General features: G+C 36.9%; 2 protein-coding genes across 5 annotated transcripts; one reads left to right on the top strand and one right to left on the bottom strand.

Moving 5' to 3' along the window:
- Positions 1-5,188: 5,188 nt before the first annotated feature.
- LOC132910119 (uncharacterized) lies at positions 5,189-10,172 on the bottom strand. The gene is made up of 14 exons (XM_060965603.1): positions 9,079-10,172; positions 8,760-8,913; positions 8,580-8,673; positions 8,134-8,270; positions 7,921-8,061; positions 7,760-7,833; positions 7,563-7,683; positions 6,774-6,941; positions 6,486-6,706; positions 6,247-6,412; positions 6,032-6,168; positions 5,736-5,955; positions 5,472-5,665; positions 5,189-5,370 (listed from the first exon to the last, which is right to left on the bottom strand). Exons 1-14 carry the CDS (start codon positions 9,156-9,158, stop codon positions 5,280-5,282), a joined length of 1,998 nt encoding a protein of 665 aa, XP_060821586.1. The 5' UTR covers positions 9,159-10,172; the 3' UTR covers positions 5,189-5,279.
- A 203-nt stretch (positions 10,173-10,375) lies between these two features.
- Positions 10,376-25,553, top strand: LOC132910124 (sialin). 4 transcript variants are annotated; one of them, XM_060965611.1, is made up of 12 exons: positions 10,376-10,601; positions 16,752-16,820; positions 17,388-17,446; positions 17,625-17,836; positions 19,237-19,473; positions 19,611-19,695; positions 21,855-22,075; positions 22,291-22,440; positions 22,515-22,647; positions 22,733-22,888; positions 22,968-23,053; positions 23,345-25,553. In XM_060965611.1, the coding sequence occupies exons 2-12, from the start codon at positions 16,777-16,779 to the stop codon at positions 23,567-23,569; spliced, it is 1,608 nt and encodes a 535-aa protein (XP_060821594.1). In that variant the 5' UTR covers positions 10,376-10,601; positions 16,752-16,776; the 3' UTR covers positions 23,570-25,553. The 4 variants fall into 4 exon arrangements, with proteins under 4 accessions (XP_060821594.1, XP_060821596.1, XP_060821595.1 ...); XM_060965612.1 differs by lacking the exon at positions 10,376-10,601 and adding an exon at positions 13,431-14,103; XM_060965613.1 differs by lacking the exon at positions 17,388-17,446 and having other exon boundaries at positions 10,377-10,601.
- The last annotated feature ends 79 nt before the right edge of the window (positions 25,554-25,632 follow it).

The raw sequence follows: 25,632 nt of genomic DNA, 5'->3' as shown, positions 1-25,632 counted from the left end.
AATTAAATGTTGTTATATACATGTTTTACTGAATATTATCACTTTTTCTATCTCCGTATGAAATTCATCCATTCTCAGTCAAACCACGATTAAAACGATCCCATGTCCCAAATCCTCGTGAGACGAATTCCACCTATCATTCGCAAGTTTAACACACAATCCTTGTATGTACCTTTCCCTTGTCATCTTCCTTTCTTTCGTAGCCGAGCATTCGACGAGAACGATAATAAACGACTGGAGCAATGAACAGCGATTTCGTTTCTCTGCTAACAAATTCATCGATTCCATCGGAACCAGGACAGAAGGCTTACAGAGGGACACAGCGATGTGATTGTGGACAAAATGACAAGTGAACCGATAGTTCATCAATCATCATCGCTTATTCCTCGATACATATTCAGATCGATCCTACGTTCCTTTGGCCAGCGTAATTTCGTTTACCACTACCGCTACGTCAATTATGCAAATCTCATTTCCTGCGCGGGACTATCAAGCCAGCCTATCAATGTCTCTCGAATATCACCGTCTTCCCACTTAATAGCGTGTTCGTTGACTTCAATCACCACTGACCCAATACGAGTTTCCATCTCGTACATCGAATCATGGAAATTAATGAGAATCGTTTCCAGGAAAAGTTTTGTTCAGAGTCGAAACGTTTATTGGTCAAACAACATTTGCGGCTTTATTTAATACCGCGTCACGTAAATTTCGGATATAATTAAGTGAATCCAAAGTGCAATTTCGCGGATTCAATTTGGAGTCTGCGTTTGACAATAGTGTGTTTCATAAATAATTTCAATTTGCTAAATGCTGCTTTAAAATTAATTGTTCTTTATTGCTATTCAAGCACATTGATTATCAACGCTTTAATTTGCAATTCCATGTGACTTACATTACCATTATCATTAACCAAGAATTAGTTTTCTGCCTTTATACGAAGTAAAAGATTTAAATGATATAACAAGATACATCAAGAACACTTTACTTCCGTCAACTACGTCGAAATATCATTTCTACCAATGGAATTGGCCCGAAATTGTTCGAATATGCTCTCTTCTATTTATAGCGTTTCCGGCTGTTCGCTCCTTCAGGATCTCAGGCGTGGAACTAAATTGTCACGGCGAAGTGGCTGGCTTCCATCGCCCCATATTGAAAATTGCATTCATTTAACCGCGCCGCGTCAAAGGGAGCCCGTTAAAATCTGGGCCATTCGTCGTTCCTTGCGGAGGGCAAAAAGATGAAAGGGGAGAGAATCGTCGAAAGAGCGGCCTGCCGGAAAAGGAATAAGAATCGCCGTCGGTTATCGAGCCTCAGCCGCTTCCCAATCGACGCGTACTCGTTAATTTTTGCGATATCGTTACGCCATAAAATGAATCTTCTCCCCTTTCCATCCTTTCCTGCCGCTTCTTCGATCGTTAATGGGAATACGAACAAGTCGTCGAACGTTTTGCTTCGTCGTGAATGGAGAACACGAGGTCTTGTTATCCACGATGAAAGAAGAAACGCTGAATGGATCTTACGGTGGAATTTTGGAGCAATAGGTTTTTAGTAGGACAGGATAAATAGAGACAGATAGAGGACAAGACAAAATCGATAGCGTGTTCTTTTGATTAGCGACACGTTACGAGGTAAAGACCAGCAGACAAAATGTCTCGATTTTCAGGAACCTTCCTTTTGACAGAATTTCCCCATTTTCCTTCAATCCTTCTCTATCACGTTTCGAAACGATAAAGCAAATTGAAAGCTCGTCTAATATCCCGATGCTTCAAAGTATACGTCACGATCTTCATCTACAACCTTCTGCGTCTGATCGTTTGGGTGGCTCGTTAGTAAATTACAAGGAGGAACGTGTTATTTAGCACGACGAATCGATCTTTCGCGTCTAATTTGCGAATAATGGAACGAAGGGAGTGGAATTGGTCTAAAAAGGGTTGAAAAATTGGACGTAAGACAGATGCTTGTTAACGTAACGACGAACAGCCGTTCGTATCGAACGATTATTTCTTAATAATTCATTTTCGAACGGCGATTTAATATATAGCTCGTTAACGTTTAACGGACGAAAGAGGAGCGATGAGGCGAGAAGAAAAATGAGAAATAACGAGACGGAAGATCCTGGGAATCGAACGATTCGTCCGTCAATTTCGAAATTTCCTCAAACGCACCATTTCGTGTTCCGTCATTCTTTACGATTATAACGAGTGATTTATTATCGCTAAACTGGCACGTAAGTACTCATCGATATCCATACATTTTAAGAAACAAGAATGTCAGATTATTACGAAAAAGTATAATAACCTGTGTCAGTAACTTTTTCCAATGAATTTCTGTCATCGTTAACAGTTCGATGATCAGCCATAAAATCGAACCTTCCAAAGTATAATTTACAGTTTTACATGAGCCAATCCTATGTCCAATCTTACTATATCGATTCGTTCAAGTGTATCCATAATGCCATTGGATCCCCGTTAGTGAATCGAGAATGTGGAATCTATTTTCTTATTTGTTAAGTGCGAAGAGAACGGACAGAATCCTCATCGAGGGTTCCCGTAGAAAGCTTCTTTCGAGACGTTTAATCAGACCGGACGAGTAAAAGTTTCGTCCCTGGGGATTCAACCATTCTCGGCAACGTTGTGGTAATGAACAGAAACGAGACGGAGATAATACGCGAGGAAAATGCCGGCTGATTAAATTTAAAGATTCCCCAAGGGTGGCGTGGGAACTTTCGATTTGCATGTTGATTGACAAACGCAGTCTCTCGTTGGCTTCGTGATGGATCTGCACGGATTGTGGTGACAGTTCCAGCAGCACCGTTTGGCCACGGATTGATGGAATTATCGATAAAAACGACAAAGAGCGAAAGAGCAATCCCTGCCTTCCGCCTTTTATATCGTTAAAAGTAAGAAAGTCGAATTGATTCCGGTTATTCAGCGATTTAATCAGACGTCTCTTAATGAAAGGGGAATACGATGTCAACGGGAATGAATGGGTAAAGTGATTAAAAACTTCAACGTCACATAACTTGGAACAATCTTATAATTATAAGAGTTAGTCGTAATTTAATTGTTCCTCCCGGTAGCGTTAATTTCCGCGTAATTAAAATCTAAATACGGTCGAGTTGCATCTTTATTTTCATTCTATTTGCACTTCGTTGCCACTTCATCGAATTACGACGTTGTCGAGTAGAAGAATCAAACGGTAGGTTCGTTTCACGTGGCAACGAACTCGAAACAAACCGATAACCAACACCCAAAACGAAAAGCAATGGTTTTCGAGTCGTGTTTCATCCCGATCGTTCCTCATTCCAACCTTAGGAGATAGGTCTCACTTAACCTGCTTATCTCTGACCGGGTCCATTGCGAAATGTAAAGGATATCTATGTTTCTTTGAACGCGCACTACCTGCCGTTGGTCAAGTAAATCGAGCGTAACGTAACGCCCCGAGTTTTTACGTAGGTCGTTATCTCTCTGGCATTTACCCCACGAGACTATCATTTTTTTTTCGGTGTCATCAGGAAGGAAAGGGGAGAGTAAAGAAGTCACAATCGTACGAAATGAGCGGAACGTTTAAGGGCTGGTTCTTGGTCTGCTATGTCTGTAGGCTACTATCGACGTGTACTTGGAAGAAACAGCACGCTTCTACAGCTTTAATCTTTGCTGAAGACAAGTGGTAGCCGATGAACTCCCCGCTGCTCTGGTCGCAACCGGTAATCGTGACTTTCCGGAAGACTGCCGCGTTATCGCCTGGTAAAATACGAGGAATGACTGAGGCCATTGGTCAGAAGTTCTTCTTATCGTGAACATGTCGATGTTAAATATTCGTCGATCATTATTATTGGGTCTATGCTCAGATATAAGACTATCCACGACACCTTACGAATTTTTATATACATAAAATAAATAAATAAATTATTTTTAAAATAAATAGACCAGATATTCTAAAAACAAATGCGTCAATCATTCTAGAAATAAATAGGCCAATAATTCTAAAAAGCAAGAATTTTAACAATGAAAAAATAGTTCAAAAAACGCTGCAATAGGAATTTCCCGGAAATGTTGAAGACTTATCTTTTCGGCGCAAAGGACAATTTCCAAAGTAGGAGAGAATTCGTCGTTGCCTCAGCGCGACGTTTCGCCCTCCAAACTTTTTGTAACGATTCAACTTTCGTCAGGCACAGTTTGCGTGGTTGAGTAACGAATGGAAATTCTCTGGCACGATGAAACGCATGGAAAAGTTTGCAACGGCATCGCTGAATATTCCATTATCAGTGCGCAAAGCTCGAAACGTTTCTAGAGCAGGAAACCATCGATATTTCTAGAGATTTGGATCGTGAAAACGAGTAATGAGACATCAACGTCACGAACAGTCGACGCCTTCTTTAAAAGTCTATGTTGCGAATCATGGTACAGCTTCGCCTTTTCACATCAAGCATCAGCGAAAGCTCGAGGAATTCGCAATTAAATTTCTAAAAGTAGCTTTGTGAAAGGCGTCTTGATATTAAGCTTTGAAGCGAAGCCACGTTGAATTTTCTCTCCCTCCTTAATATTTCTACAAATTCCGCGTCATTAATCTCACCGTTTACTTAATCTAAAATTTATAAAATTTATTATCTAATCTATCTCTAAAACGTTATCCTTTCTATCGCCTCTAGAAGCCTGGATCGATAAGAGTGAATTATCATCCTGAAGATCATAAATTTACATTGCAGCGTTATGAAAGATAAGCGTCTGAGGTTCCATTATTGTAAAGGTATGTACCTAGCATCTTAGGAAGGTACATGTACACTTAAGTACATGACCAATAGGCTAAGCATAAATCAACGATCCTCCAAGACATGAGAAGACTAGTGTTCTGAAATTAATTGCTATACGCTAGTGCATGAGCTTGTATTTATAGTCGTATATTTATGACACCGCTTTCGGGTGATAAATATTGATAAAGCAAACAATATAGCATTGACTAAGTACAGGACATAACATTGTATGAAACTTCATGTTTCACGTTCTGAAATACCGATCTTGAGAAGAATGAGAGTATTTCTTACGCCCTCTGCGATTTACTACGGCGAATGTAGGAATTATATCACATTATATCAATATCCAGCAATGGTAAAGTGCTGTGAGACTCTTTTATCAACCATTGCAAACTAAGATCTCGCAACTTTGCTTATCATGCAACGATAAAAATCGATTTTCCTATATTATAATATATTTTCTACAAACTTAATATTTTTACAATATTTTTTTCTTTTAAACGATACAAATACAAAAGTTGCAAATTCAATCGTTCACTAAATGCAAAACGCTGTCTCTAGTGATGCCGATTTCTCTTAAAGTTGTCCCTAGATGTTCCAATCTTCTCGGTGAATAACTGAGAATATAAAAATATAAATAAACATATATATATACTGAAATTAAGAATTCTCGAAGGGAATCAAAATTCTACGACGAAAATGCTGGACAAATCTTTACCCGCTGAGAACAATTTTATATCCTCGAGGGACAGTTCTTGCCATGGTTCTATCTAACAATTGATAAAGTCGAGCTATCGGTTCGTCGGCAGACACGTGTACCAAATAAACAGTACCGCCGTTCAAAGACCTGACTTTCAATCGGAATTCGCCTGGTTTTCCAGACGGTTCATTGATCTGATGTAGAATAGGAGGCTGAAAGGATTGAAAAGCCAGAAAGATTTACTATTTTAGTCACCCGATTACAAAAGAATTATATTCTTACTGCATTCCTTCCTGCATTCTTCCTAACTGGTGCAGCAGACCTTGGAGCACGTTGATTTTTTCTAGCCGTATTTTGCTGATGCACTTGAGAAAGCGAAAATTGCGATGTATCGGCGGCGTTCACCTTCGGTGCTGACCTTGATGTAATGGAAAATCGGGAGTTTGGTAGGCTGGCGGATCTTGATCGCTGCCTGAGAATCTCATCCGCGTTATCCAATCGACTAAATGAAAGATAACGTTGTAAAAACAGACTGATATCAATCAAAGTTATTACATGATTTACTAATTAATTTTTACTTTGGCGATAATTTGGACGCTCTATCGGTGGAACTGTGATAACATCTACCAGAGCTTGGAAATCTCATAATACCTTTGGATTTTAAAGGAATTTCCCGAACCGATGTATCGAAGTCTCCATTTTTAGGTGTGTCACGCTTACGAAATAAAATTGTAAGTGAACCTTATGAACGTAGGAGATTCGATGATTCGTAAAAAAGATTCATAAAAATTACTTTTTCTCTTCGAGTCGATTTCTTTTCGCCCAAACCGAGCTCTGCGTTAATATGCGACTGTAAATGAGTGTCGGAGCAAATATTGTTGTGAGATGCCAAAATTTGGGAACGAAGAACATACATCTCTAAAGGAGGAGCTTCTGAGGGAGTTTTTGGTTTCGTGGATCTATCAATGAATTTTGTATTTAATCGTAAATCATTAAAAGATTATATATTTAGATTTAACCGAATCTTTATACCTAGCTGTGGCAGGCGTCAGTTCCTTAAAAAGATCAAAATTATATAGGCTATCCTTTTCTTTCGTAAAGGTACCACGACGAGCCGATTTCTGATTATTAATAAATCTACGAGTGGAAGGTCTAGACGACATCGATGTATTATCAGCTAATTCTTTTCCCAGTCGATAACCTTGGCCAGGAAAATCGGAGTTCAAGAATACTTGATTTCTCTGATCCTCTACCTAACAGAATACTCCTCAAAGTAACGCATTCCTTTTTTCTCAATAAAAATTAAAATTGAAATTTCACCTTGAATGGTACACCCTCTGGATAAGTTTCTTGCAATTCAGAAGGGAAATAACCGTCCAAGATATCTCGTAGAAACGATATCGTGGTTGGATCGTTGTAGGATCGTAATGGGCCGTCTTGAACTATCATTCCATTTTTGTAAAATTTTAATGACATGCAAGATGCGGTCTTTAAACAATTAAGGGACATATATTATTAAACTCCATCTTGATAATACATGTTATATGTATTTAATTCTTAAATTATCACCACAAAAACCAGAAACGCTAAGAAATCGCGACTGACTCACAACAGTTGCAAGCCAGAATTTACCGTAATTATTTGCCGAGCTCGTAACTCATATTCGATATTATTATTCGCATAGGTAACCGGTTCTGTCGATTAACATCAGCTTAGCATACATCCGGGCCAAAGAATCGACGGTGAAAATTGATACCGACGTTACGAGTGCAAATATCGATGTAACATGCCTATTAGCGTCTCATAGAATGTTTAAAGAGAAAAACGATCACGTAACCCTGTTTCATGAGAACATGTAATATAAAACAGCATAGGAATTCATCTATCTTACCATTCCTGGCAAATTATATAAATATCTAGAATATACGTGTGTGTACGTGTAGATATATATATTTTTTTTGTTTTATACTTTATAAATTGTGGGAACTTCAAAAATACAAGATAGAAAAAAAAATAGAATTCAAGGAAGATTCACGTTTAACTCGTCGTAAATTATTTTATATAAGATAAATATTGCTGTGTGAAAATACTGCATAAATAAATATTTACTTTGAAGGTGGCCCCGTTTCCTCTTTCGTTATGCTGCACGTGAACTTCACCCTTCCCAGCGGCCAGGTTCAGCTGGTCAATATTTGCGATAATCTGCTCGTAACAAGTCTCGATGGTGTTGCTAAAAGGCACGGCTAACTGATCATTAATTCGATCGGGTGCCGATCGCTTGAAATAGTAACGTATACTCGATTTACTTGGCTATCGTTTCAGGATGCTTCGAACCGTTCGTATTGCCGACCCAGACCAGACCGTAATCGGCCAAGAATTTCTGTACGAGAATGAAAACACGATGACGTTGAAAGAAATAAGAATGCAACTCTGACAATAAAATGTTTTACGTGCACATGTAATTAACCTCCATCTCGTAAATTCTTTGTTCGAGCATTAAACATCTTCTGTAAAGATATTCCGAATGATCAGCTTGCATGCGCCGCTGCTGCTGCTCCTTCTTTCGTAGTGTTTCTTGATTCTTGCTCTTTGTCTCCCACTCCTTGACCTGTAGCAATTCGTAAATCGTCATAAAAATGAAAGGACGAATAAACAACGAATAAAGGAAACAGCGAAGAACCTTCCGTTTCAATCGGGAAATTTCCTGGTCCTTTAACTTTATTTGCTCTTCGCTTCTCTTTAAGTTAGACTGCACCTTCTGCACCTGATTTTCGACCTTGTATAACTGCTTCGTTAATGTATCGATGAATTCGCTCTCTGAGACAATTAGTTTCTATGGTTAGTCAAAAGTTAGAAACATTCGACCTCGAAGCTAGAAACTTGTTCCCATCTTCGACAGGCTAGCAATGACGCGTCAATAACGAATGTCTGCGGATCAGGATAGAATTTCCGATCGCAATCGCCGATTTCCACGACCAATTAAGTTTTTAATTAATCCACTAAAGAGCACGTGATTAGATAAATGAATACGACGATACACGCAACCAGTTACATATCAACACCAAACGAGACAGCTTTTTTATTCTCTTCGCGTGTATTTAATTATCTCTGTTTCTAACAAATTACCTTCTTGAATTACGGAGTTTTCCGGTACGTAGATGTTCGTTGGTCTAGCATGACAATTCCAAAATTTTCTGCCGCTGAATGCTGTGTTGGAGGTCTAAAATGACGCATAAAATAGGCCAGGGAAATTCAAGTTGGACGATACCATTGAATAATGAAGGATATCGATGGTTGCGTAATTACCGTTCTATCGATTCTTCTGTTGCTATGATTAATGTCTCTCTGACGATCCCTAGATGCCAGGATACTTGCGTTTTCTAACGACGCACTCTGCAGTCGATCTATACATTCATCGTCGTCGACTATGTAAGTTGCGGTCGAGGGAATTCGTTTTAGCCTACAAACAGGTAAGGAAAATGTAATCGCCTAACCTAGAGGTTTCTGTCTGCTCGTTAAAATTATATTTATATCGCGTTAGAATTTTTCTTCTTCGATAAAAAACGGGAATATCATGAAGTATATTTCTTTAACTATGTTCGTAAGTGTACAACGTTGGAAATACTTGTGATGCGAAGTAGTAGTCGGAGAGCACTTTGCAGGTTTTTTTCGTGGATGAGCGAAATTGTTCGATTGGCTCATCATGTACGTGACGACATTTAGAACAAGTTTGTCATCATTCACATTGGAAATTTTTATATCGAATTTTCCGAAAGCGATTCCGGATGTTGTATTCAAAGTACACGAGGTGCAGGGAGGGATCGATCGTGAACTCCGCGGTTTGTGACAGTTTATGATCGAACGAACGATCGATGTGAAGTTAACGTCAACCGCTGAAGCGTATCTACCACACACTTTGAATATTTTATTGCTGCAAAATTCAGTACATTGAATGGCCTCGTTCGGGGAATTTTAATTAATGGTAATGGTTATAGTTTATGTGGAATAAAAATCCCTGGAATCCGCCGTTAGAATATACAGACTGTAAAACAGGAAAAACACAGAACTCTCGATTAGTCAAGGTGAATCGATCAGTCGATAAATCTTCTGAAATAGTCCGAAGCAGTGAAAGTACGAGACCTTCGTGTCAAACAGACTTTGACCTATTTAATGTAAATATATGAATAATTAATTCATTTCTGTGTGAACAAAGAAAAAAAGCATTATCATAATGCTATTATAGTTTTTCGGTGAATTCATTAGCGTACAAAAGATTGCACAATACAAATAAACATTTATTCTCACAGTTGTTCCACATTACATAGCATAAATTTTTGCAATATCATATCAAGTGTGCTAACTGTCTTAACTACACTTTCCATTATCTATCAACTATTTCTATTAATTACTTATATCTAAAACTTAAAGTCAAATTTTAAAAAATTGTTAAGTTTCATTTCACCCTAACGCTTTTCCACATTAACACATTCGCTACTGGCAACTATATAGAAATATTAAGGTAGGAAATCATAAGATAAGAATTTGGATAATTTGTTTTCAATTATCATGTTTCGTATCACTTATTATTATTAATTCAATACCTTTTTCCCTTCTTTCCTTTGAGTTATTAATACCCAGTCATAATTTAAGCACGAAAGAAATATTACGTCATCGATCGTTAGATGACAGAATGAAATTTCATTTTCAACCTTGTTCGCTCAAACACCTCCGCATCTACGTCATTCGGGCACAAAATCGATGATGGACGTTTCGTGATTCGATTTGGAGCAGTAATAGCAAAGAAGGGAACGCGGCGCCGTGTGACGACGACGCAACGGTTTCAAATCGATCGCTGCGCGAGCGTATTCGCGCCTGTGTCACGTGATCATTACGCCTCGGTACGACGAGCTTTCCAGAAACGCCGTATCGTTCTACGCCGTGATTCTATGCTGTGTAGGTGAACGTGTGTTTCGGGTATTCCGTTCGAATGTCAGTTCCAAGTTCTTGTGTGCACGATCTCTTCTGCCACCAAAGAAATGTTGGTGAATGCGTGAAGCTTGGCGGAACATCCGCTCTCGGTTAAAAATGTGAATCAGAACGAGGACCGCGGAATTCAACAACTCTTGGCCGGAAGTAAACCTGACCAGGGTGAGTCACTATCACGATCGATTGTTTTCTTTCCCCTGTTCTCCTTTCTGACTACGAAGGCCACGGCCACGTGCCGCATCCATCCCGAGAACACCGTTCTCGTACGGACATAACCTCGAAATCACGGGCAAGCATCAATACGACGAGGTTAGAATCCATCGAACTATTGATACAGTAGTTATATTTCGAGAATTTTTATTTATATCAAACCATTAGTAGATGAAACGAAATTAGTTCCATGGTCGTCGATATCTTGGATGATGTAACCTGTGGCACCTTCGTAACAGACTAATTACGTGTCAATCGTCTTATGACTGCTGCGTTGATTATCGAGATTGCCGGTCTTGCTGTATACACGATGTTCTCGAATGTTTCAGTACCTATAAATTGTTCATTATGTATATATGTATGCATTGAAGCATAGGTTTTTATTTATAACTAAACAGAATGTTCCACAATCTTAATCCCAGTTTATATACATTTATAATTCCTAATCCTTCATTTTTCTTGCAGCATGAAATCCTTACGTCATTTACATGAACAAGATAACTGTGTGTGAAATTAACTAGGCAAGAGAAGTTGAAGATCGTGTTCCTGTTACGTTTCAATAATACGAGCTCCACGTTGCATGTATGCATGTTTACTTTCCGTCACTTAGATAAGCAAATAGACATGTTGCTTTCTGGAAACCGATAAATCGGAGAATTGAGGTCAGTCAATAATGTCACGAGAACTAGTCACATGTCTAATTTGACGCCGCGCCGGCCGGTTCAAGAATTTCCATGGAGCGAATTGTGCGACCCGACTTACTCATACAGCTTAATAGGGTCAACTAAGAAATAATTAAGCTTAATGCAACCGAGAACAAACTTTAGCGTATAAATATTTCTTCCACCTCATGCAATAATCGGGTTTGGTTTTCAAACAGATATTGAATTGATGAAGTCGAGGAACAATTCTATCTTTTTCCCTCTTCACGCATCTTTATCATCGATAATTTTTTACAGTTGCTTTTTTATTGCGACAGATTTTGTTAGTTATGAAGCGCTGTGTTTCTAAAACTTCCATTGATCCAGATCAATTATGGAAAACAGAAATATAACAGAAAACAGAAAATTTTTAAGGATAACGTGCAGCTACAGACTTAGTAAAAATAAATATTATTGTTACATCAACGAATATTTGGACAAACACCCTTACTATGTAGTGTTTGATAATAAATATATTACAGAATCTATCAAATGCTAACAGTGCATTTCTTATTAACCATATATCGTTTGGCGATTAGAATCGATTTCTGCATAAAGTTTCTGACGACATGGTGCATATGAAGTGAAACATCGAGTGACACCTGTTGTACATAATGGTCGGTGTTTCCAACGCAGAAAGCAAACGAATAGCACAACTTCCACGTAGTCAGTTGGTTAGTTAATCGATCGGCGAAAATTGACCCGCTCCATGGTGACGACCTTGTGATTTCACGAACGCCGCTCGTGGCGTTCAAGCATGACCGAAAAAGAACAGTTTTTCATCAGAATCATGTCGATATCTCGAAAAATTCAAGGGTCGTGTTCTCTCCTTTTTCTTATGTTATCGTACCATTGATAACTTATTAGGAAACAGAATAAGTTTTACGTATCAAATATTTGAAAAGGTTTTGTCATAGTATAAATATATAAATATATTTATATATTATAGTATAAATATATTTATACTATGACAAAACCTTTTCAAATATTTGATACATAAAACTTATTTTGTTTCCTAATATATATACTATGCTATATTATACTATACTATATATGCTATACTATATATATATACTATTTATACTATAACAAAACCTTTTCAAATATTTGATACATAAAACTTATTCTGTTTCCGAATATATGTATATATATATATACACACATATAATATATATATAATCGTATAATATATATATATATAATCGTATAATATATATATATATATATATATATATATATATATATATATATATATATATATATATATTATACGATTATGTAATATGCATACACACACACACACACACACACACACACACACACATATATATATGCATATTACATAATCGTAACGTTTCCTAATGCTTGATCTACGCCTCTATTTTTACCATCATTTTCAATATTATTGGTTTTCAAACATTTCCATACCGGAAGACTCATGCATGCAAAATACATTTAATCAAAATCACACTCTCTTCGCTTCGTTAATCACATGTTTAGTTCATGCGCATTGCCACAATACACACGGGCCTTTAAATTTCAAATTGTTCCAGTTCAAAAGCGAAACACGTGTTTTATAAAATTAGGAACTATCGCTGCGACGAAGGCATGGATACAATTCTACGCCAAACAAACTGATTTACTAACTACTCTCTTCGTGTTTCATATATACTAACTACCTTCTTTATGCTTTACGAGTATTCCAAATGGAAGAAAGTTCATTGAAAGTTTCTATCGTACGTTACTGTGCGTCTAGTGATTCTCTAAACGCAAAAGCACTCGGGACAAAATCGGCCCCACGATACGCGAGTGGCGACAAATTTCATCAAGTTTCATAACGAAAAGTAATAAGTAGCTGGAATGATCGTATGGTTCGCCTTCGAACTCCAATTAACACCTATTATTCTTTGTCGTATTGGACATTGTTTACTTGATCGCGTTGACACGACATCCGGGCAAAGAGGAGCATCTCAACGTTATTTCGCTATCAGCCGAGCTATCATAGCATAAAATGTCATCGTTATTGTCAGGTTTCCTTGCTCGCGGTGAGCTTGCAATCCTTGCGGACTTCCTACCCGACAGACAGTCGATTAAAACGAAGCGGTGGTGGGGCCTGGAAGATAGTCAATGCCTCGTGGTCTGGTCGCCTTTCAGTGTCGGCTGTTCGTTCTTCTCGTCCGGGATGATTCCTTCGACTCCTCAACGTCTCCTTAGTCTCTCTGCTTCTTGACGCCTCTAGTTCTTCTGCTTCTTGACACCAGTCATCGAGTATTGTGATTCGTATTTATCAGTTGGAGACTTCCTTTTGTTTTGTTTCGACGTGACTCTTCGAACTGTAATTCGAAACCTCTATTGTTTCGCGTGTATTCTATTGTACTGAGTATTTATTATTGTTGCGTAGATTTGCGTACTTCATCGCCAAGAATAGAATCTGCGATAAAAATTTTAATTGGATAATCTTCAAACTTATTACATTTTGATTCGTTCAATAATCTATGAGATTATTTTACTTGAGCAATGAGAGTGGGCGAATTGATAGTGTTGATTTATTTGCGCTCGCCTTCGTATCATTTGTAAAATAGGTGAAGCATTTAAAAGCATAAACGTTGCTGTGGAAAGTACAGGTGTGCTCGTGGCACCGAACTCATTATTTCCTTGGAAGTTGATCCGAGATTCGTCATTTCGGTGTAAATACTGTCGACAAGAGTGGACATTGATCAAGAAGACTTGAATTGGCCACGTGTTTCGACGCTGTAAGTAGCCTGTCTCTCGGTTCTTCAAAGAACTAATGTGAATTTAACTTCGCGATTAAAAATTCACTGTAATTTATAATAGAAATAATTATTTCTTATTTCTATAATAGAAATAATTATTTCTTATTTCTATAATAGAAATAATTAAGAAATAAATTACAGTGAATTTAGAATCGCAAAGTAAAAATAATTTATTTGTTTAGATTATAATTAATTTACTTTATATATGATAGATATAATTTATAATAGAAAGCTGTGTTAATCCGATTTGTGTCGCATTTGTGCTCATTGCATGGTTCCCTAAAGAATAAACGTAGTAAAATGTAGCCTGTATCCACCTGGAGGAAATGTACTTTTACAAATGTACGATTATAAATCGATTGAATAATTCCTGAGATTACCTCAAACACAGACATATTTACGTACAGGTATAGACATTTGCACTTTATAATATTAATATAGAACTGTAATCGAATTAGATTACGATAGACGCGATTACGTATCTGTTTATTCAGTATTCCGTTCGATTTCCTTTAATATTCTTTTATTTTTCGCAGACAGGAGTCGTGAAAACGGGAAAAAATTTCTACGAATAACAAAATTTTATTTGTTTAAGTCTGTAAATTTTTTCGCCTCATCACTATACTGCTTCGAATGTTGGAGTCTCATGAATTTTTCAAATCAACTAGCCGAGTGAAGTTATTTTAGCAGTTTTGACACAAAGATAATACAATATCAGAAGGAACCGCGATTAAGATTTTGATGACATTGCTTATTCACAGCTATAGATAATTTTAAAAAACAAATATTTCATTTCGCCTACGTCAGTATTTCAAATGAGAACAGTTCTTAAAATCTTTTAACAAGAAATTTCGTCGTAATCTCTCCTTAAAATGTTATTGAATAACCTAAATGTAAATTGGATATCATAAAAAGTGCAGCTAAAAATTCAAAGAACTATTCGCATTAATTAATCGTAACTCAGGATGCAGAAATGATCCATGCGATACAGAGGTTGATATGATACCCAGGTTGCATGCTATATCGTGGATTGTTCCACCGTGAAGCATGAAACATCGTGATAATATGTAACGAAAGATTGTTGTCAACAATGCTCCATTGTGTAATATCAATAGAAGAGCAGAACCCATGCAAAACCAGATAACAGGACTATGTCACTCGAGCACGTGTTATTAGGCACGCTGTGTAGGAACAAAGATATTATGAAAACTCGTCGTGATTTCAATACTGTAGCTTATTACGTACGAGTATATTGCCTGTGAGAATGCATTTGTAGAATGAATCAGATGCAGAAATCTGGTCGCTGAGAAAGTCACGAAAAATTACGACATTAAATGTTATAGCTTTCATTCTTTTCTAGCAAACCGAGCTAGTCGCAAACAAATAAAAAATTATGCTAACATAGTAATCATTAATATATTTATAATAGCTTAGTTATTATATATATATATATAATATACTTATTGTTAATCAACTAATATATTTCATATAGTTGTCTTCAATTATCCCTTAATGCGATTTTAATTAAAATCGTTTCATCGTAAACAAGCTAAGTGCGAGGATGCTATGTACACGATTGTTACATAGCCATTACAGAAAGCGCAATACAATTTGAGAAAACGTTTTCAAGAACACTGCGGCAACGTTTCCTCGAAAGGAATATTTCAACGCGATTGTTCAACGCATAAGCTTTTCTGCCTTGTCTAACAGTTCAACCTTCGATAATTCGCGAGGGCGGTGGATCTTGAATAGCGTTCGTCGAATACCGCGTATATGAGCTTCGTGTAGGAATTTCATTGTGCCCTAACAAGCACACTATTAAATTCTGAACGTTTCATTCCTTATCGATCCCATTTCTTTAATAAAGACGCGTGACATGAGCTAGTCAAGAAAACTAATCGTTAAGTAAAAAGAAGTCGAAAACGGGCTTCGTTTGTCATCTTACATATGTTTTGCAAAATACCATTTCCATATTCATTTTGTGTTGTATCTATTTTTATCTGAAAGAAAGATAAATAGAGACAAGGAAAATAAACGCATATTGTTACCAGGGAACGCTGAAGCAATAATCGCGAAGTTAATTAGAGTCAGCAACTGTCACTATGTACGGCATTTGTATAATTACAGTCGAATTATATATAATTGTTATGCGAATGGGACAAGGAATCTTGATGAATGCATAATCGTGAGGAAGTTACATAAAAATGTAATAAATCTTTCTAGATCGATACGTTGCGAGAAATTGCTATATCATTGTATCGTGATCGATGTAAAAGTGCGTAGATAAACGATTGCACAGTTTCACGTGAATCGATTATGTACGTTAATCGGTTAATAGACAGTCTGATTGTGGTATGATAATGACGATAGAGATAGAATGAATATAATGCCTAAATCGTCGAAGCGATTTAGCAGTAGTGTAATGATGTACATTAATTCTTATTAGCATTCCAGTGATCTACCACTGCATAATTCTTTCTAACAACCGCTTAGGCTCTATTAACGTATAATATAATTTGATTAAGATCTAATTCATCTAGACATCAGGAGATACCTTTGATTGATCTTTAATTAATCTCATAAATATCAAAGATCTAATTTTTTCACGTTCTATTTCTGAATCGCAGGTGCTCCACGACCAGATACTTTTCAATGGAACAGCTATCAACCGGCATAAAAATGGAAGATTCACAAAGGTAAGAATGCTGATATTTTTATTCGTCGATGCAACAGAATAGCTCATGGTTGATTATAACATCGAGTAGATGAGTATGACGCTGTAATTGTTAATCATTGTCATTAAACTGGATTGTTTACCGCGAGTTGTGTATCTTTACGTCACACAAACAATAGCATAGAGAGAAAGGACGAGTGTGAACACCGAGTCTATTTTAAGATCGAAGAATAAGTAGATTCGGGCGGCCACCTGTCAAACATGCTGACTGAAAAATATTTTTCTCCTTCGATTCACTTGGATCAATTCTCCTGGACTGGTATTCTTGCATGGACAGAAAAGTCTCTTTAACACGATTCCGGGTATCCAAAAAATTCGACAAAGAAACGAGTGAAGGAACAGCTACCTTCGCTAGGATGTTTCGTTGACGACATTCTGAATCTACTTTTTTTTCCGATCCCATTTGGCACATAACCGTCGTCGTCGAGACATTTCTTTCTTTTCTTTTTTTATCTCCTTCTTTCGTTCTCTATAACTCAACTGATTCCTTGGTTTCCATATAAAAATATCAATTGTATCTATTATGCAGATACGAAGATCATACCATATATAAGACACGATCACCCTGCAGCCTGCGAAAACTGAGAGGTAAAGGACTCTTCAAACTATCAAATGTAAAAAAAAAAGGAAAAAAAAATTTTGTGAAATACAGTAGGAGTTTCGTGTGAAAAAAATGTCGAATCGTTAGAAAAAGGGAAAGAGAGCATTTAAAAGGCTCGAGCTAAGGCGATAGTACGTGGATCACAGAGCATGCTCGCGTTTCCAGACCTGGTGCCGGCACGGGTGGTGCTCTATATGCTGTCGTTCTCGGGATTCACGGTCTCGTTCATGATGAGGAACGATATCAACATCGCCATGGTGGCGATGGTGAAACCACCATCCACGACATCGGATACCAATGTTACGGTGACGTCCCAGTATTGTTACGTAACGCCGAACACATCGTTCACCAACAACAGCGCACCGATCAGACTTGAGGTAGTATTATTATGGATAAATGAGAAATCGTTTATCGTGTGGATTCTTGAGCGACATGGCGCCACGCGAATGTCTTTTTAATTGCAAAATCAACGAGACAAAGTCAAGGTCGTATACGTTTATTACGAACGAACATCGTTTCTTGAAATGTGCCTTCAAAAAGAACAGTTACACACAAAGGAACTCTCACAATATTAAAATTTATAAAGTTCTTCATTTATTTTTGTCATGTCGAATCTTCGAAACATCATACATATAATTATAATGTTGATTTTTTTTCTAACAAGTCCATAGTTTGGTAGATGCTTTGCTGTAATGGCGGCACGTAGCATGATTGCGTTACGTAGGTCATATCGATTACGATTGATCTTAACCAGGAGATTAGAAATGTTGTCCACGTAATATTACGTGGTCGATCCTCTTTGCGAAAAGCGTTGAAGTTTCATTAAAAATAAAACTTAACTGTCGTGGTAAATTGCGCCTTCGAGTTGTAATCGACATGGTGATTAAAACTGATATCATGATACGCTTACTATATATCAGGAAGTAATTAGGCAGGTTGTTCACGAAATACGTACCTTTTTACGTAATTGTGATAGTTTATCAAAGTTTATCAAATTCAGTGATAATTACAACTGGTTGGCACTGTCATTTACAAAATGAGTCAGTAAAAATGATCACCTTAAATAATTCATTATCTATTGACTGTATACAAAAACTGTCGAAATAGGACGTATTGTATTCAAGAATTAAAATTGACGAATTAAATATTGTTTATATATATATTATTAAATAAATGTTTGAATAGATTTTCTAATATTTTTCTAATATATTTTTGAGATATTGAGATGACCTTTATTTTTTTGGTATTTATAGTGATTTAGATGATGTTTTGGGACACTAGTTAATCCAGCTGAATATTCTCTATAAGACAGTATCAATCTATACCGGAAAACCATTAATTTAGCATTCAATTAATTGCATCAATTTGACAAATTTAGCGTATGAAAGAAAAGGAAAGACGCGAAGGATCTTCGTCCTTCATATATTAAATTTGAGAAATCGTAATCAAAATATCTGTTAAACTAATGGCCTTTCGACTGGATCGAAGGTTAAAAGAAATATACGGTACCGTTTAAAAAATTACAGGTTACCTTAATACCCCAAAAAACATAAGATATTAAAAAATCAAGCTATATTCACCCAATCAGGTCCATCGAATACAGTGAATTTTATTTCAAATATTTTTTGATAAAGCCAATAGGTTACGAGTTATGTTAGGTGATTCATTCTTACTGACTCACCCTATATAATGTCTAATCTCAGATGCAATTTTTTGCAGAAACAGTATTGAAAACTGTATTCATAAAATGAGAAACAGGTATTATCTTTTTACGCAGGATCAAGGGGAATTTGATTGGAGTCCAACCATACAGTCAGCCATTAGTAGCTCATTCTACTGGTGTTATATCCTGTCACAAGTAGTCGGTGGCGTGTTGACGCAGTACTTTGGCACGAAGACAGTTTTTGGTGGTTCGCAGCTGATCACGGCAATCTGTAGTTTACTGATGCCCTCTGCAGCGGGAATTCATTATGGAGTTATGATCGCGCTGCGTAGTATACAGGGCATTGCTAGTGTAAGTCTCCTTTTACGATAAAAAAGAGAAATACATGGAGGTATAAAGAATCTTGCATGAAAGTGAAATTCGAAGATCGATGATCGATAATTGGTGTTATTATGACCGTCCGAAACATGTATATTACGTGTGTACAGGGACTCACGTGGCCTGCGATGTACGCCATCGTCGGACACTGGATTCCTCCAGTGGAACGGTCGCGTTTCATGTCTTCCTTCCAAGGTGAGTGCCATCGGCGCTAATAACCTTTCTTCTTGTGTATTGTAGCGACATTTCAACACGCACGACGCCGGAATCACGCGGATCTAATAAATCCAATTTCAATTTCGTGTCTGTTCGTCGTTCTTTCTTTCTGTTTTTGCTTTCAACGATAATGCACTAATATGATCTGACGCTTCTTTCAGAATACGAGAAGCGGAAGTTCGAATGAGAAACACATTTTATCCTGTTCGAAACGAAAAAAAAAAAAAACGAAAAAACACGAGAAAAATAAACGAAAGATTTTGTTCTTTTCAGTTAAAATTCACGGATCAACAGATATGCTTATGTGCGTGTCAATCAAATTTTTTATTAAGAAATAAACGGTTCTTTCATTTTGTTGTCTGATTGCTTTTTAAGCTCCACGTGGTTGCATTCGCCGGACCGAGGTATACTCAACAGCAACCGCTCAACAGCATGAGAAAGGCCGAGTATACTTCCAGCTGGTTGAATCAGTCAGGCTCGGTGGCAACATGTTTTATGTACACGCTAATATTTCTCATCGTTATCCATTTTATTCTATGCTAGTTCTGCCGCCACGGAGAATCTCGTACACGCCTTTATTCACGACCGACCGATACAGTTATCATCCTTCTCACTCAAACTTTCCCGGAAACGATCGATAATGTTTTTTATGTAACGCAACGATATAACATATAGCGATGTTTCATGTCGTCTTCTTTATTTTTTCTTTCTGTTTGTTTTCATTCGCGTCTTAACGGCCTAGCCTTGGTGCGTGCAATATCTCTCTGCTGTTGTCGATTACACAAATCGTCCATGTGGAATGTCTTTTATTTTGCTGATCGCACGTAATACAATCGTTATTTTTTGATTACAATTGATATATGCGAGTTAACGTATCAGCAGAGGGACGGAAGATCATATTATTTTCCATGAAACACTGTACCATGTTAATAATCAAGGCTGGATTTCAGATAAAGAAAATTATCTTGAAAGAGATTCAAGAGATTAGAACGATCCAGTTTCTATCGAATCTTGCACGATGAAAAGAATAATATTTTGCAAATTTTATTGTTACTCGATAGCATATATATTTCAAAATATATTATTCAGTTGTGGATGAAACTATGAAAGGACTGACTATTCTCCTGATTTCGATGATCTTTTAATAGGTTGTGGAAATCGATATTTTGAACAACTCTTTCCATTGTACATAAGCGCTGAACTCGCTTGGATGACACGATCATCAAACCGATGTTGAAACATATGCTGCCACAAATGCACAGTTACAGGCAGAATTCACTATAGTGATATCGGCAATTTTTTGCAAATATCTTGGAAATTAAGAAAGTACAGCGCTTATATGTATAGGAAGAAGTTGCTCGAAATATCTATTTCTACAACGTATCTAAAAATCATTGAAATCAAAGGAAGTCTTTCTACAGATGGATCCAGTACTGCGATAATATCAAAACCGTCAAAGATAGATTTCAACGGTTAAGAATGTTCCTTGGATTCTTTTTTTTTTTCTACAAACATCATGTGTTTATTGAATAGTTCTCTGTAACCTTTTAAATAGTTTCTCGGTTCGCCAAAAAACTTGTTTAAGTTGTGTCACTTTTGAAGTACATACGTGTGCGAAGTGTTAAATGAAATCAACATTCGGTCTTACCTTTTGGTTCTTTTCATTCTGCAAAACTGGACAAATATACTTTTCTATTTTAAAGAAAAGAAACATAGATCTACGTGAACTTCCTTGGCATATCAATTCGACATACTATTGATCGTTCCAATGAATCGAAATGTTATTGAAAATATCCAGTGAGAAGAATGTTAGTATAATATACGTATATGCGATATCGCGTAGGTTCGTTGCACTTTGCTCTTGGCTCTTGATATATTTTCAGGTATAGAAGTTTCATTGTCCCACTGTAGCCAGCATCGTCACGTGCGTTCATCCTCATCCCGTCATACTAAGTCTCTACTTGAATCGCTTTACAGGGTGAAACGCTGTATATGTATACGCCACCGCTGAAGAGCGATCGTCGCCACGCATGAATCGTACACGAGCCAAGGCGAAGCCATTCGACAAGCATCATGTTTCAGCTTCCTTCCGGGTCGTGGGGTGAGCTACTCCTAACATCTAGATTATCTATATTCAGGGTTCAGCTTCGGCATTGGGATAACCTATCCACTGTGCGGATTCATCATCGCGCATTTTGGATGGAGAGCGGTCTTCTATACGACCGGCACCATCGGTACCGTCTGGTGCCTTTTCTGGTACTTCTTCGCCTTCGACACGCCAGCTGCGCATCCCAGAATATCCCAGCAGGAGCTACGATACATACAAGGCAGCGTAGTAAATCAAGTTCACGCAAGCGAGGTAAGTGATTGTTTTCGCCACTACAATATTCGAGTCTCTGTGCTATTGCGAAAAATTACTCTATTGGTTAAAAATTGGATTGGACCTAATTTTGAAAAACAGTACTTTCTCTAATTGTAAGCTTACATTTTTCAAAATTCGTTAAGTTAAACGTAGGTTCCATGGTAATGATTCCAAACTTTTGTTTAATTCAACGAATTTTTTATTATTCGAAGAGCATGCCGGTTCCGTGGAGTTTCATTCTCAGATCCTGGCCAGCATGGTCTATTGGGATTACCACATTCGGAAGGATATGGGTGCATTACATCTTTATTATATCTGGACCAATGTACATGAAGACAGTCCTAGGATTCAGTATCCAAGCGGTATATGTCTAAAACGCTTTTTTCACACCTTGTTAAATATTATCTTCTTATTATGAATTTTGCTATTGTTTTAGAATGGAGTGCTGTCTGGTTTACCGTTTATCTGTAGCTACTTCAGCTCCGTTGCCTTCTGTTATATAGCTGACGTTCTCATGACGCGACAGATTTTGTCGTTGACGAATGTCAGGAAAGTTTTTACCGCCTGTTGTACGTATTCTATAAAAACCACCTCAAACTTCAAAAATTCTTGTTCACCACGAATCAACTAACACTGGAATTGTTTGTTCCGCAGCGCAAGTAATTCCCGGTATAATGTTAGTATTGATCGGCTATCTGGGCTGCAACATTGTTCTTGTTTTAATGGTGTGGTTCATAGCCGTTACTCTGATCACTGCTGCCTACGCAGGGGCGATGGCCAACATCGTCGATATCGCACCAAATTTTGCTGGTAAGTCACAAACTAAAAGTCAATCTTACGAATTATATCGCGTAAAACATCTCTTTATCGTATGACTTTTTGATACCAGGTCCAGTATTAGCATTTGCACAGACAATTCACATGACCGCCAGTTTCTTATCTCCAGTCGTGGCTGGTCTTCTCACAGAAAAAAGCGTAAGTGAACATTTTATTTTAAGTCCCGCTCCCTTTCATTCTTTCCATATAAATTTCCCTCGTGTAATATGAATAATCGTATTTAGATTTTCTACATATTCCTGGATTGTCCTAACTCCTTCGCCTTATAATAATCCACGAACTCTTCGTTCGTAAGCTTTCAATCAATACATTTATCATATACCTATAAAGAAATCATCTACTCATGAATAGGTTAAGCCTAGTTTCCTCGCGCAATATCTGCAACAATTAGTCTCCGTACGCAAAAATAACAGAGAATTCTTTTTACAGCAAACTCTGGACGCATGGAGGCAAGTTTTTGGGGTAACTGCATGCGTCGCGTGTGGCACTTATATCGTTTACCAGATTTTCGGTACGGGTGATATCCAAGCATGGAACTATCCCGACCAAAAGTATCCACAATCCATTCAAGAGGATTCTCAGCCTTTAAACGAATCGCCGGAAAAGAACGGGAAATTTGTCAAATCCCGATCAAATACTTCCGAGGAAGCGTAACGTAATCGACGTTCACTCATTGAACAGAAGAAGAAAGCACACGAGCTATGTTTCATATTTTGAACAGCTATAAATATGTATTCTTTTGTTTGGTTCTTGAATGAGAGGCAATTTAAGATTATATACATATATAGGTACATACGTACGTATATATATATATGGGAAATATGTCTATTTTTTTCGTAATATCTCTGTATCTATGTAAATAGAATTGGTAGTTGGTCCGTATCGAGAGAGAAATGATATAGCACTCAGGGTAATATACGTTGTAATGTTTCAAAGAATATTTTTATGAAAATATGTCGAATAATGCGCAAACGCTTCGGTTCTCCTCGCTCCTTCTTGCGTTTGACTTTACGGAAAGTTGTATGCCAGAGTGAAAGCACAAAAGCGATATGTTGATCTACATCAGCTTCAGTTCTCACGGTCAGAAACGATGATTTTTTCTGCCCATCTCTGTGATCAAACTTTTCCTTCGTATCCCAACTATCGGGTGAAATAAATCTTGTCCAAGCAACAGTTTCTAAAATCAAAACTGGCAAAAATGTAATATTCACTTGTCAGTCTCAAACTAAAATTTTTATATATAGAACAATAATTGCATTCAATTTGCAACTCTGAATTGAAGTTCTTGTGAACAGAAGACTGATGTTACTAGATTTTTTATGATATACGAGCTTGCCTAATTGTTTGGAAACCGTTGCTCTTTACATTCGTATTTGTTGAAATAATTCTCTCTACTTGAGACTTGAAGTTAACATAACTGTGAGGTTCATAACTTTGATTTTTTTTATCGTAAGGAATATTATCGCGTGCTCCAGTGGATTCTACATTATGCCCTCGTAAAATCGTTCACTTGTAATTAAGAAATTATCGTGATAAGTAATTTCGCTCTACAACTTTGCCGGTGATATTTTAGTAACCTGCTAGATATAAGGAAAGAAAATAAGCTGTTTCTAAAGATTTCTTGTGATTTGTACTTAGGCAGTGTACGCAGGAGCGTCACGAATGTTGAACGTTAGATACACCGTGGAATAATTGTAGTACAATGTGTAAAATGAAGAAAAGGGAAGACAGAAGAAATTATATACACTATACTAATTGATGCCTTGCAATCAGTACACGGTTCTCGTTTTCTTTTATTAAATGGATTTCAAAATGGTACTTACGTTCTACGATATGTTAGATTCATCACTTTATATCACTTAACGTTTTACTAGTCACATTTCACTGCAAATTTCAACATTTAAAAAATGGATATGTATCCAAACAAGGAAAAAGAAAGGAAAAAAATGTTATGTAAAAGAATGAATTTCTCGTGCTCTCTTTTAGCTTGATACTTAATGATTCCATTCGTGTAATGTATACCTTATTAAGGGATGATATTTTGCAAGTATTGTAATTTTAATTACTTTTATATTGGCGTCGTTTAGATTACGATGAGCCATACTTTTCTCTTTCTTATTTATAAGTACATTAAGTTGAACACGAATACTTAATCTGTAGGGAACGAGTAATTAAAAAATATATATTATATACTTTGCGCAAAATTTAAAGATTATATATTCCGCAGAAATTTAAAATGAAAGCGGCCCCTCGCATTAATACGTGTAGAAAATGAACACGAACTACACGTGTAGAAAAATAGCCGCTTTATCTTCTATTTGAGAAGTGAATAACCTACGTATACGTTTTCGTGTTTCTCGTGTGCTATTGGCGCGATCGGAAATTGTAATTCCAGAATTGTAATTTAAAATTGAGTCGACACACTGTCCGCATGAAACACAGCATGCATAAAATCGCGATAATTTTGGTCTTCAAAAGTTTTGATAATATCGATGGACCATGAGCGTCTTTTTTTAAAGCAAATCACATGTTATTTTGTAACCAGATCAATCGATCGCCACGAAATTCATGGCACGAATTATTGATACAGATATAAAAATAAATGCAAAAATATATGATTACATATAATTTCAGTAAACACCGCATTCTTAATTGTGAAACCTTTGCTGACTCAGAATAATCATGCGATTACCAATTCAAAATTTCATATTAATTCT

The sequence above is a fragment of the Bombus pascuorum genome, chromosome 8, assembly GCF_905332965.1.
Source record: "Bombus pascuorum chromosome 8, iyBomPasc1.1, whole genome shotgun sequence".
NCBI lineage: Eukaryota > Metazoa > Arthropoda > Insecta > Hymenoptera > Apidae > Bombus > Bombus pascuorum.
Note: the sequence above shows the minus strand (reverse complement) of the source record. Positions and strands in the feature narration are given on the sequence as shown.